Source organism: Cryptococcus neoformans, chromosome 1, assembly GCF_000149385.1.
Source record: "Cryptococcus neoformans var. neoformans B-3501A chromosome 1, whole genome shotgun sequence".
In the NCBI taxonomy this organism is placed as follows: domain Eukaryota; kingdom Fungi; phylum Basidiomycota; class Tremellomycetes; order Tremellales; family Cryptococcaceae; genus Cryptococcus; species Cryptococcus deneoformans.
The window spans coordinates 1,006,946-1,017,548 of record NC_009177.1 but is presented as its reverse complement, the minus strand read 5'-3'; the positions used below and the strand labels follow the sequence as shown (position 1 = coordinate 1,017,548).

The 10,603-nt window shown below is 50.1% G+C and overlaps 6 protein-coding genes across 6 annotated transcripts in view; 3 read left to right on the top strand and 3 right to left on the bottom strand.

Moving 5' to 3' along the window:
- CNBA3610 (hypothetical protein) overlaps positions 1–713 on the bottom strand; it is a gene marked incomplete at both ends in the record, with an annotated part of 1,637 nt that extends 924 nt beyond the window's left edge. The window contains one exon of the mRNA XM_772799.1: positions 29–713. Coding sequence (XP_777892.1) covers positions 29–713 — 685 coding nt within the window. The remainder of the gene's footprint in view (positions 1–28) is intronic.
- Positions 714–890: 177 nt separating this feature from the next.
- On the top strand, positions 891–2,042 carry CNBA3600 (hypothetical protein; the record flags this gene model as incomplete). The annotated part of the gene is made up of 4 exons (XM_772798.1): positions 891–1,101; positions 1,148–1,467; positions 1,517–1,586; positions 1,648–2,042. 4 exons carry the CDS (start codon positions 891–893, stop codon positions 2,040–2,042), a joined length of 996 nt encoding a protein of 331 aa, XP_777891.1.
- A 25-nt stretch (positions 2,043–2,067) lies between these two features.
- CNBA3590 (hypothetical protein) lies at positions 2,068–4,501 on the bottom strand (the record flags this gene model as incomplete). The annotated part of the gene is made up of 3 exons (XM_772797.1): positions 2,068–3,798; positions 3,838–4,118; positions 4,156–4,501. The coding sequence occupies 3 exons, from the start codon at positions 4,499–4,501 to the stop codon at positions 2,068–2,070; spliced, it is 2,358 nt and encodes a 785-aa protein (XP_777890.1).
- A 257-nt stretch (positions 4,502–4,758) lies between these two features.
- Positions 4,759–6,208, top strand: CNBA3580 (hypothetical protein; the record flags this gene model as incomplete). Its single annotated transcript, XM_772796.1, has 6 exons — positions 4,759–5,153; positions 5,195–5,267; positions 5,341–5,447; positions 5,518–5,699; positions 5,753–5,878; positions 5,937–6,208. 6 exons carry the CDS (start codon positions 4,759–4,761, stop codon positions 6,206–6,208), a joined length of 1,155 nt encoding a protein of 384 aa, XP_777889.1.
- CNBA3570 (hypothetical protein) lies at positions 6,203–7,436 on the bottom strand (the record flags this gene model as incomplete). The annotated part of the gene is made up of 3 exons (XM_772795.1): positions 6,203–6,669; positions 6,709–6,852; positions 6,920–7,436. 3 exons carry the CDS (start codon positions 7,434–7,436, stop codon positions 6,203–6,205), a joined length of 1,128 nt encoding a protein of 375 aa, XP_777888.1.
- Positions 7,437–7,656: 220 nt separating this feature from the next.
- On the top strand, positions 7,657–10,401 carry CNBA3560 (hypothetical protein; the record flags this gene model as incomplete). The annotated part of the gene is made up of 6 exons (XM_772794.1): positions 7,657–7,789; positions 7,829–8,901; positions 8,941–9,020; positions 9,074–9,758; positions 9,804–10,109; positions 10,150–10,401. 6 exons carry the CDS (start codon positions 7,657–7,659, stop codon positions 10,399–10,401), a joined length of 2,529 nt encoding a protein of 842 aa, XP_777887.1.
- Positions 10,402–10,603: the final 202 nt, after the last annotated feature.

The following is a 10,603-nucleotide window of genomic DNA, read 5'->3' as shown; positions in this document are numbered from 1 at the left end:
AGCAATGTTCGCCTGATAATTAACGTACTCGTATCCAAAATCCAGACATCGTTACTGTATGAAGGCCCATCACCCCCACCGAATATGAAGAGCTTATCACCCACAAGAGTTGTGGTGTGAGCTCGTAAAGGTGGGAAACGCTCTCCTTGTGTCTCTAGGGTGCTCCACATGAAACTTTCCGTGTCAAAGCAAGCAACGTCTCTGAAACAGGTTTGTTTATCGACTCCCCCAATGACCCATATACGCTCTCCTACCAGTGTTCCCGTATGTGCTCGAAGGGCTTGATTGGGAGGGGATCCGTAACACGGCGCTGGGTAGAAGTACATTGACGAGGCTGGTGCACGGCGGACGTCTTTGGCGGAGGGAAGACGAGGCTCATGTGGTTTGCGAGGGTGTGCAGTTCTGGAAGATGTCCTTTGACCCTTACTGTCCGTATTTGGCTGGGTTGACGGCCGCTCCGAGCGGGTACCGGCTCTCCGCCGTCTGGTGGCTGTCTGTTCGTAAGCACTGTCAAGTTCGCCGGCTGGTGTGCTTGTGTCTGTCCTGAATGAGTGTGGGCCATTGGGGAGAGCTGGGAGACGCCTGGCTGTTGCTGCATCAGCGTTTGCAGAGGGCACGGCGGCAGATTTGCGGGCGTTGTCGCTGGATTCTGGGTAGGATCTGGGGAGTGAAGCCTCTGGTGTGTTGCGGGAGAGTGCGCCGGGGTGCGCCATGCTGGGGGAAGCGGAGATGAAAATGTATCAACAAATGTAATACGAACCTTGAAACACGGGGAGACGCGCGCAACATATCCCCCTTGATGCGTCATCACTTTCTTCGCTCCTGTGTCCAAGAATTCTTCACTCGCTCGCTTCCTGCGACGGTACATTACAACTCTTCCACAACGCCCCATGACGTCGGCAGCCAACTCCTCAAACTATTTCGCCGTAGCACGCAATGACGACCAGCAAGCCATACACTCCCAGGAAGCTGCCTCTTCTGCCCCCGATGAACACGAACAACTCGATACAACGTCCATTCGAGCCCTCCGCATAGCGGCAGCGGTCGAGCGATCAAAAACGGAATATAAACCAGAACATGCTTATACAGAAAGGCTCGTGGGTGATTTCCCTTTCACTTTTAGTGTTTAATGATGGTTAATGGCAAGACCTAGTGGCTGCAGCCAGGCTCATACAAGAGCCAAAGACCTACAACAAATTCACAACTGGATCGACAAAGACTCGGTATGTGGAAATCAGCAAGTACAATGCTCATGAAACAGAGTATATGGCTAGCAGCCTTTACTTTGCCGATCCGCCGGATTACCATGGCGCTCTTGAGCTTGTTCTCCTAAAATTTGACGCATCACCGAAAGCAAAATCTCTAGGTGGACTTTCCAGAGAGCTACTAGACATTGGCTTGAAATCAGCTGTAAAGTGCGGAGATAAAAGCTCCGCCAAAAGTCTCGCTGATAGCAGTAAAAGTATAGTGAGTTGCCAAGTGCAATAGTCATGTTCAAGCATGCTGACTCCCGCAGTGGAAGGGGCAGTTTGCTGGCATCGCCGCTAGCGCTGCGGATGCATATATGTCCGCAGGGCTGTATCAAGGTACGCGAACAAAAAAGAAAGGACAAATCATCGTCAAGAAAACTGACATGGCTTTGCTCAGACGCGGTGAAGCCACTCCTCATATCAATGTCCGTTTTCGGCATACATTATCCCATTGCATATCGTCTATCAAAAGCTTTGAAAGCCATCCAAGAGGAACGGGAGGAACATTTGACTGCAACCAGTTACTTTCAGCAACTGGTTGACCGTGCAGTGGAGTGGCGCAAACCGGCCTTCCAAAGGCCGATTTTTTCTGACGACGAAGGTGTAACAAGAGGCCAAGGTGTCAGGTCTGACCACGATGAGCTAGCAGGGCAGGCTTTAGACACGCGCGCCGTTGCTCTGGAGCTATATTTAGACGCTGAGGGAGAAAAGGCCCTTGAAGGCAGCTGGAAGAGGCTTTCAAAAGGACTAGATGTGGATGTACAACCAGAAGTATCTGTCAGGGAACTCTAACCCTATAATGGTATATGTATTTAAGTTATAATGCTCCAAGAGGATCCCAAGCCTTTTGTTGCTTTTCTTCTGCTCTCTCCTTCGCTCCTGCATCGTTTGCTGGGGAATCCGGGGCCTTGCTGTCAAGGGTTAAATGAGATAACGAAGTAACTGTGTCTGGCATGGCTGCCCATGGGTTTTGAGTCGTCCGCGACACCTGAGAGTTCGGTCGAGGAGGCGGAGTGAACGGAGATGGACGAGCCTCAGCGGACCATGGGTTTGCCTCTGGAAGCGAAACAGATTCCGTAAGGGGTGTCGGCTCACTATTCTTCCCCTTGCCCTCTTGTTGCCAAGATTCTTTATCCAATTCATTTGCCTCGGCCCTAATCTGAGACAGTGCGTCTTGCGATATGCTCTTGATTTCTCTGGCTGCTGAATGGACAGCGTTAAGGGCATTACCAGAGAGCTGAGACCAGTTCCACGGGCGACTCTGGCTGGGTGCGGCGTGGGTTGACGGAGCTGAAACTGGAGACGCCCCTCGCAGTATCTCTCCTGCAGCCATATCTTCCACTTGATCTCCCCCAATAGGACCGATGATGTCGACTCCCTGAGGCTGATTTAGGGTTAGAGCTGATCCATTCATCTCTTCATCTCCCCGCCCAAAGAGCCTGAACCAAAACCTAACATCTTTGGGATCATAAAACAGCACACCTTGATCGGCCCCCGCATCTCGCGATTGATTGCTGTCAAGTGAGGCATCGTACAAGGAGTTGATATGTTTTTCACGCTCAGAAGGTGAGTCGAGATAGTCCCATACAGAACTTGTTTGCTCTACAAACGACTTGCGTGATGGGGACGTGTTTCCTTGACGTTCCCGCTCATTGTTAAACAAAAAAGTACCAAACTGGCAAGTGTAAAGATGTCGATATATATCTAAAAGGTACTGTTCGTTAAACTCGAAACGTTCGGGAAACTGGCGCTGGATCTGTCGTACACAGTCGAGGAACTGATGGAAAACCGGCGAAATCTCCTTGAGGTGAGAGGTGCTAGTGAATTGCTTTTGCACCGAGGCAAAGAATGCTTGTGCGGCACGTTGCGCACTCACCCCCTCTTCCTCTGTCTCGTCGTCATTCTCCGTCACCATGAAATATTTCTCCGAAGATAAATGTCCAGAGCGGTCCAGGAATTTGTGACCAAATGCCAGCCAATCCTTCTCTACGAGCACCTTGAATCCGTCAAATGTACGATAGTAAGGATCGAGACATATCTGTGCGACAGCGCTTAGTTGGCCTGTCCGGTCCCATCCATCAGAGCAATGGATAAGAACGTGCGATGCGTTGAGATGTATATTACGAACAATGATAAGAGCGCCGTCGAGAATCGTCGAGATATGTCGTAACCAGTTACTCTTGCGTAAGAGAGCTCGATTGAGGGGGACCGATGGTTTCAAATTAGCTTCTCTGATTGCTTCGACGACCATTTTGAGGCTATTTCGCATGACGTGAATGTTGTCAATCCCGAGATAGGCCTTTTTGCCCAGTTTATAATTCTCCATGTTCTCCGTTCCCGCGCCCATTGCTACATTGGCCATGGCGTTTGTGGTTGGACGAGCGTCTATAATGAGGTTGGTAGAAGTGGCTCCGAAGACAGGGGCAGAGGAATAGGCATTGTCAAGGAACAAGTGGGATGAAAATATACACTCGACCAGTCTTTCATCTTGAGACGAGCGTGAGTTTTTTATACCAACCATTGGTTGCGATGATCGTGTGATAGAAGCCTAACATGTCAGCCCCAGGACCGAAGCACGGTGACTCACGTTGTTGGCCCAGTGGAGGTACGTCAATGCCGGTATACGTGCCTTGCTCCTGTACTTGCCCGCGTACATGAGTGTAGAATCACTGATACGACTGGGTACAACGAGCTTGCTCGGATATGTCGGGGAAAAAGAGTAGTCCTTGTTTATATCTGTGAATCGCCAGGCTTTGGTCCGAGTGCCTAAACCCTGTCGGGCAAACTCGGTTCGATGGTTGAAGACGGTCCAGCCTGTACCGGGTGACGGGGGGACATAGAAGAATGCGTACAGCTGTTCGACAGATGCTAGACGGTTAGCGATATAAGATGGCGTGAGACTTACATTTGACAGAGCAATCTTTGACACTCTGCCAAACTTCCTCTGCACCACCATCCCTGTCCTTGGTGAAGTGAAGGACGTAGCTTTCAAAGGTTTTCGTTTCTACCTGAAGAGGATAGAGACCGTTGATTGTCTGGGGCAGACGGGTGAGACGAGTTATCAAAGGGTAGGGTATCCATATTTCTGGTTCGTAAGCTGTAGAGGGTGTATGGGAGAATATGAGATGATGCGGGGTGAGATGTAGCTGGCCGATTTGAGTGCAGGGAGTTGGCTTTTGATCAGGGGCTGTTGGGGGAAGGAAGTATTGGATTGTTACGTTGTCTACCCTTGCTACCCGTAATGCGTCCATGGCCGCCAGAGTTGAGACAGGCGATGCGCAAGATACAGCATGAGAAGAGAAGAGATAAGATTCGTTCGAAGCTGAGAGTAGCGACACGTCTGCCATGAGTGCAACAACTCATCATGTCTCCACTTACGTAAGTGACATTTTTGTTTTTTATTTTTATTTTTATTTTTGTTTTTGCAAGCTGAACATCACAAACCGAACGGTTGGACATTTCGTAGTCACCTCACCCATCACCAAAGCTCGGCGACAACCCACCCACAATGCCGGACATCAAGCTCAAAAACCAGGCAAGTCTATGTGCTTCCACCAGACTTTTTTTAGCTTATACCAGTATCAAGCCCTTCGACGTTGCTTTCCATCCCAAGGAACCGGTCGTTTTCTCCTCTCTTCTTACGGGACAAGTTTGCGCATGGAGCTACGATGACGCTACGGGAGAAACCTCGTCCTCGTGGAGTGTAAGGCCATCCAAAAGAACTGCTAGGGCGTTGTCAATAGAAGAAAACGGAGACGAAATTTGGATGGGCGGTAAAAGCGGAAGTCTTTTGTGCGCATTAACCCCTCCAAAAGTCATGTGTCCCATTTTGCTGATGTCCAATTGTAGCCAGCTTTCAACTCGCGATGGATCTATGACAAGAGAAAGGGATAGTGCTCATGAGTAGGTAATTTTCCGTTCGACAGCTTGCTGAGTCATATCAGGTGTCCTATCAATCGAGTGTACTGTGTCAACCGTAACCTCGTTGCGACTGGCGACGACGATGGCGTGATTAAAGTGAGCAGCAGTCTTTTCGCCTCCTCGTCCACAGAGTACATTCATGAATGATTAAGCTAATGTTACCTTCTAGCTATGGGATCCTAGGCAAGCAGACTCTATCCGGACGTATTCCCAGCACTTTGATTACATTTCCGACTTTACATATTTTGATGACAAAAGGCAGCTAGTTGCTACATCGTGAGTTTTAGTCGAAAATCTTTTTTCAGCATGGGATGGGGGACTAAGAGTATTGTCTGGCTTTTAACAGGGGTGACGGTCACTTATCAGTGATTGATATTCGCTCAAACAAGTCTACGCCTTTGACAGTGTCTGAAGATCAAGAGGATGAGCTCTTGTCAATCGTCCCTATAAAAGGGGGTCAGAAAGCGATTGTAGGGTCCGGCTTGGGTATTCTGTCCGTTTGGAACCGTCAGATGGGCTGGGCCGACTGTGGGTCCATGGGATATTAATTGGACACAGCCAGAAACTGACCTGAATATCAGCTGTCGATCGAATACCTGGACACCCCGCTTCGATTGATGCTATAGTTGCTCTTACACCTGATATTATCGCCACAGGGTCCGAGGACGGTATGATCCGAGTGATACAAGTGTTACCTCATAAATTTTGTACGTCCCACATTTCTCCATTTTGACGATGGCCCCATTTTCTAATCTCTAATTCCAGTGGGTGTGGTCGCTACTCATGAGGAGTTTCCAGTCGAGCGTATCCGACTAGACCGCAATAATAAGTGGCTTGGCAGTGTCAGTCACGATGAATGTTTGAAACTCACGGATGTGGAAGACCTGTTCGAAGACAGTGACGAGGACGATGAGATGGAAGAAGATGAACCAGATTCGGACGAGGAGAAGAGCAAAAAGAAGAAGAAAGATAATGGGATGAAGGATATGAGTCGAGGTCAAGCGGAGAATGACGGCAGTTTCTTTGCAGACTTATGATGATGATGACATGTGTTCTAGCGCAGCTGCGTATGCTTCTCCTTGTCCCACGTACACTCCCCATTCCTTGCCGTTCACTTGCGTCGTCAATCTGCCAGCGCCGCTATCTAACCATTGACTAACGGATGATCGTAAAATATCACCCGACCACCAACATCGTTCTGCCATTTCGAGCCGCACCAGAGCTAAGCCCACGGCGTTATGTAGTGACAGTATTTTGCCAGCAGAACGAGGTTTGCGCGTGGCGGAAGAAGAAGGCGGATGGTATGTTATATCGAGAGGGGTGCTGACTTCATCCAAAGATTGCTGGGGAGAAGAAGAAAGGAGGTCGGAAATGGAACTGGAACTGGTTTGGTCCAGAGGAATCAGTCGAACTGGTAAGATACGTTTACGTGTCGCGCCCGTATGATACGTTCGGACAGTCAGTTCTTGGCCCAAAAAACAACCCTTGCGGAAATCAACTGAATCGTCAGCCATTGAGTCAACCTTGGTTAGCTTACCTCCGCCGTGAATATCCATACAGCTTTCTAAAGGTAAGGCATGACCTGGCAATATTTCTGTGGGACCCTCGGGTACGCCCAGCAGCATTCGATGCAACTCGTAATCATCCATGTTTCCGAGATCATGCGATGTCGCCAGCGACGCTGGTATTCCGTTTTCCTTTCAGCATTTACGCCCTTGAGAGACGTCTAGATGAAAAGATCAACGTACGCTTCTCTCCCTTTGGGATCAACAGCTGCCTCCCCATATGAGGCCACCCCGCTCGGAGATCCCAGCAACCGACCTCATCATCTCGCAGCCCGAGATCACGGACGCCGCCCTCCCAATCCCAGTGGCTTTCAGAGGCGCCCCCACTTCCCATCTTCCAGGTCCTTATCGGACTTGGCCCGCCTTGCAAGTCTGACCCCCATGCTGACCAAGCATCCCACTGACTTGTCACATCTTTTATCCTTACTTTGGACCTGAGCTTGAAGGGAGGAAGGAGGGACGTAAGTGGTGCTGGGTGGTCTTCTGGAGACTCGTGAGTGATGAGATACGAGTTTTTTGAGCGGGGAAAGACGAATGCAGTGTGAAGTACTCTGCCGGAAGCGTTGAGGAAGCCGCTGTAGCCACCTGCGAGGTACTCGACGTCTTTGCAGCTGAGTCCCTTGAGGAACTTTTGGGCGTCGGGCCCCGACAGCTCGAGGACGGACTTGTGGGCGAGGTGTGCTATGCGCGGGGCGGCCATGGTGCGCGTTGGATTGGCAGTTGCACATCCGCTCTGACCTTATGCTGAGCGCTGAGTGGCCGTGGGTGGACAGTGGTGTCGCGTGGCCGTCGCGTGGCTGTCGCGTGGAACTGCCATCTGCCTCCACTGCAAGCCATGTGACTGCCACGTGGTGGGATCCAGGCCCTGTTGTGTTCTTGTGATTTGCTTTTGGTGCATCGGCCATCCGCAACTCCGCACCATGTCGACCGCTTCTCTCCCGGACACCCAGCGCTCTCTCCCCCACCCTCCCCCGGACCCTGCCGCCCCCCAGCTCACAGCCCACTGGACGCGCCACGACGAGGGCGACGGCGAGGTCGACGTGCTCAGAATAAGTGCGTGCCTATCCACCACAGCGCAGTGCTCACCGACAGAATCATCCTCGCCCCGCATAAACCCCTTCCATCTCCTCTCCCACCCAGACTCCCTTTCGTCCCTGCCTCCTCTCCCACCCAGTCTGCAGACCATTGCGGCCGGCCCCGGCAATTCAGATACCCGCCAGCCGCCCGTGCACATCACCAAGGTCTCCGCCAACGAAGTCGAGCTCAAGTCTCATTCACCGGAGCCGTCAAATTACAGGAATATCATAGGCAAGGTCAGCGGGGTTTTCAAAAGGAATTCACACAATTCGGACGCGGATTTCGCTCCGTCACCTGTGATCATGCAAGGCCCTCCGCCCAGCCCGCCCTTGAGTGAAGGAGGGCTGGACGAATCGGTTATCATGTCCGACAATACAGACGAGACCCCCGTTTACCATTCAGCAGCCGCGCCTGTCTCAGAAAACGGGCCCACTATCGCTACTGGTTTCACATCGGAACCGTCAGAAATGTCCCCGACGGTGCTTGCTCCACCAATACCATTTTCTACACGACGAGTATCCAGCAGTTCCACGTCCAGCCGAGCCGGCTCCTTGACGCTGGTCAGAAGCGGTCGACTTGCTCCCCAGCGTGATGGCGAATCACCTGGTAAAGGTAAAGATCTCCCTTTATTACCGCACGAATCCGATCCCAATCTCGAGCGACGCGATAGCGCCGGCAGTCTTCTCGCGCCCACTCCGCAACTGTACCGCCGAAGTACTGTCGGTTCCTCAAATTTTCCTTCAGCACCTCGTTCACCCTTAACCAATGCTCACACTGCGTTCACATCGCCATCTTCAACACCGCCCCCCTCTGGCCCTCCGAGTGCCAAGGGCGACCTTTTAGATTCTGCAATTTTAGCTCAGGAGGAGCATATTCGAAGAGAAAGAATAGAGAGACTGGAACGCAGGCAAAAAAAGGCGAGCACAACAAGTGATTCAGACCCTGAACCAAAAATTGAGGAAAAGCCAAAAGAAAAGCCCAGAGAGAAGGAGAAAGAAGAAACCAAGGTTCTGGTTGGGAATTTGATTGGCGAAGATCATGTGAACTACGTATTGATGTACAATATGCTCACCGGTATTCGGATAGGAGTAAGTCAACTTTTGGTCGGCTTGTTGCTAATTATATAGGTATCGCGTTGCCAAGCTAAAATAAAGCGTCCAATCTCAGACGACGATTACACTGCTCGACATAAATTTTCTTTCGATATGTAAGTCGCGATGGGGTATCTTACAATATGGGCCTGCTAATGGGGCCTGGCAGTGTTGGTAATGAACTTACACCATCCGCAAAGTACGACTTCAAGTTCAAGGATTATGCCCCATGGGTATTTCGAGAACTTCGAGACGAACATTTCCACCTTGACCCGGCAGACTATCTACTCTCGTTGACCGCAAAATACATCTTATCCGAATTAGGCTCTCCTGGAAAGTCTGGATCGTTTTTCTACTTTTCTCGAGACTATCGTTTCATCATCAAAACAATAGCACATTCCGAACACAAATTTCTTCGATCCATACTTAAAGACTATCACCAACATGTCAAGGAAAATCCACATACCCTTCTTTCAAGATTCTACGGTCTTCACCGTGTAAAGCTCCCCCGTGGCCCTAAAATCCACTTTGTGATCATGAACAACCTCTTTCCACCTCACCGCGACATTCACGAAACCTATGACCTCAAGGGATCTTCCTTTGGTAGGGAATATCCAGAGGAAAGGGCGGCACAAAATCCTCGGGCGACGCTGAAAGATAAAAACTGGGTTAACCGAGGGCGAACGTTGGAGTTTGGACCCGAGAAGCGGGCTTTATTGACAGAGCAGTTGAGGAGAGATATGGAGTTCTTGAAAAGGATCAAAGTCATGGATTATTCACTCCTTGTTGGTATACATAACATGGAGAGGGGCAATCGTGATAACCTCCGCAAGAACCAGTTGTCCGTTTTTCATGTGAGTATACAGTTTGTAACAAGGGCCTGGTACTGATATATGTAGCCCGAGGTTACCACTACCAAGCGCAAGCCTTCAACCAAGCAAGGTCCTTCAGAAGCATCCAACGTGCGGAAAGTTGTTAGACGATCCGACCCCAAGAGCCTCGATGTCACGTCTCAGCTTCCATCTGAGGATTCGGCAGATCGTAGACATTTCATCTTTTACCAAGACGAAGGCGGATTCCGCGCCACCAACGAGGCAAATCAGCCTTTGGACACAATCTATTACCTTGGTGTGATTGATATCTGCACTCCATATAGCTCATTAAAGAAGATTGAGCATTTTTGGAAGAGCATGACTGAGGACAGAGTAAGTTTCATAATGGATGGCAAGGTAGCTGACAGGCCAGCATACAATCTCTTGTGTCGATCCCGTTTTCTATGGTCAACGATTCTACAATTTCCTCAGATCGGTAATGAGGGGTGGAGACAAGTCTCTCCGCCCTGTTGGCCTGGAACAAGTCGAGCCCAGCGAGAAACCCGAGGTGGGGCAGGATATGGACAATAGCGAGATGCCTATAGGAGGGGCAAGTGATACCCAGGATACCACTGTACAGGACGGGCCACAGCCTAGCATTGTTGGACACTTGAAGACAGATTAGTTGACATTTTTTTTATTTATATAACGACTTTATGTGAATGACCGTAACGACGAATTATAGACTTGGCTTGTTGAATGCACTGATTTTCTTCGGCTTACAGTAATTATCGGTGCTCTGTGGGGACATATGTATAACATCGAACAAAATCGTGCATGAAATGACAGGATAACCAAATATCAAAAAGCGCGTAACAATCTGCAAG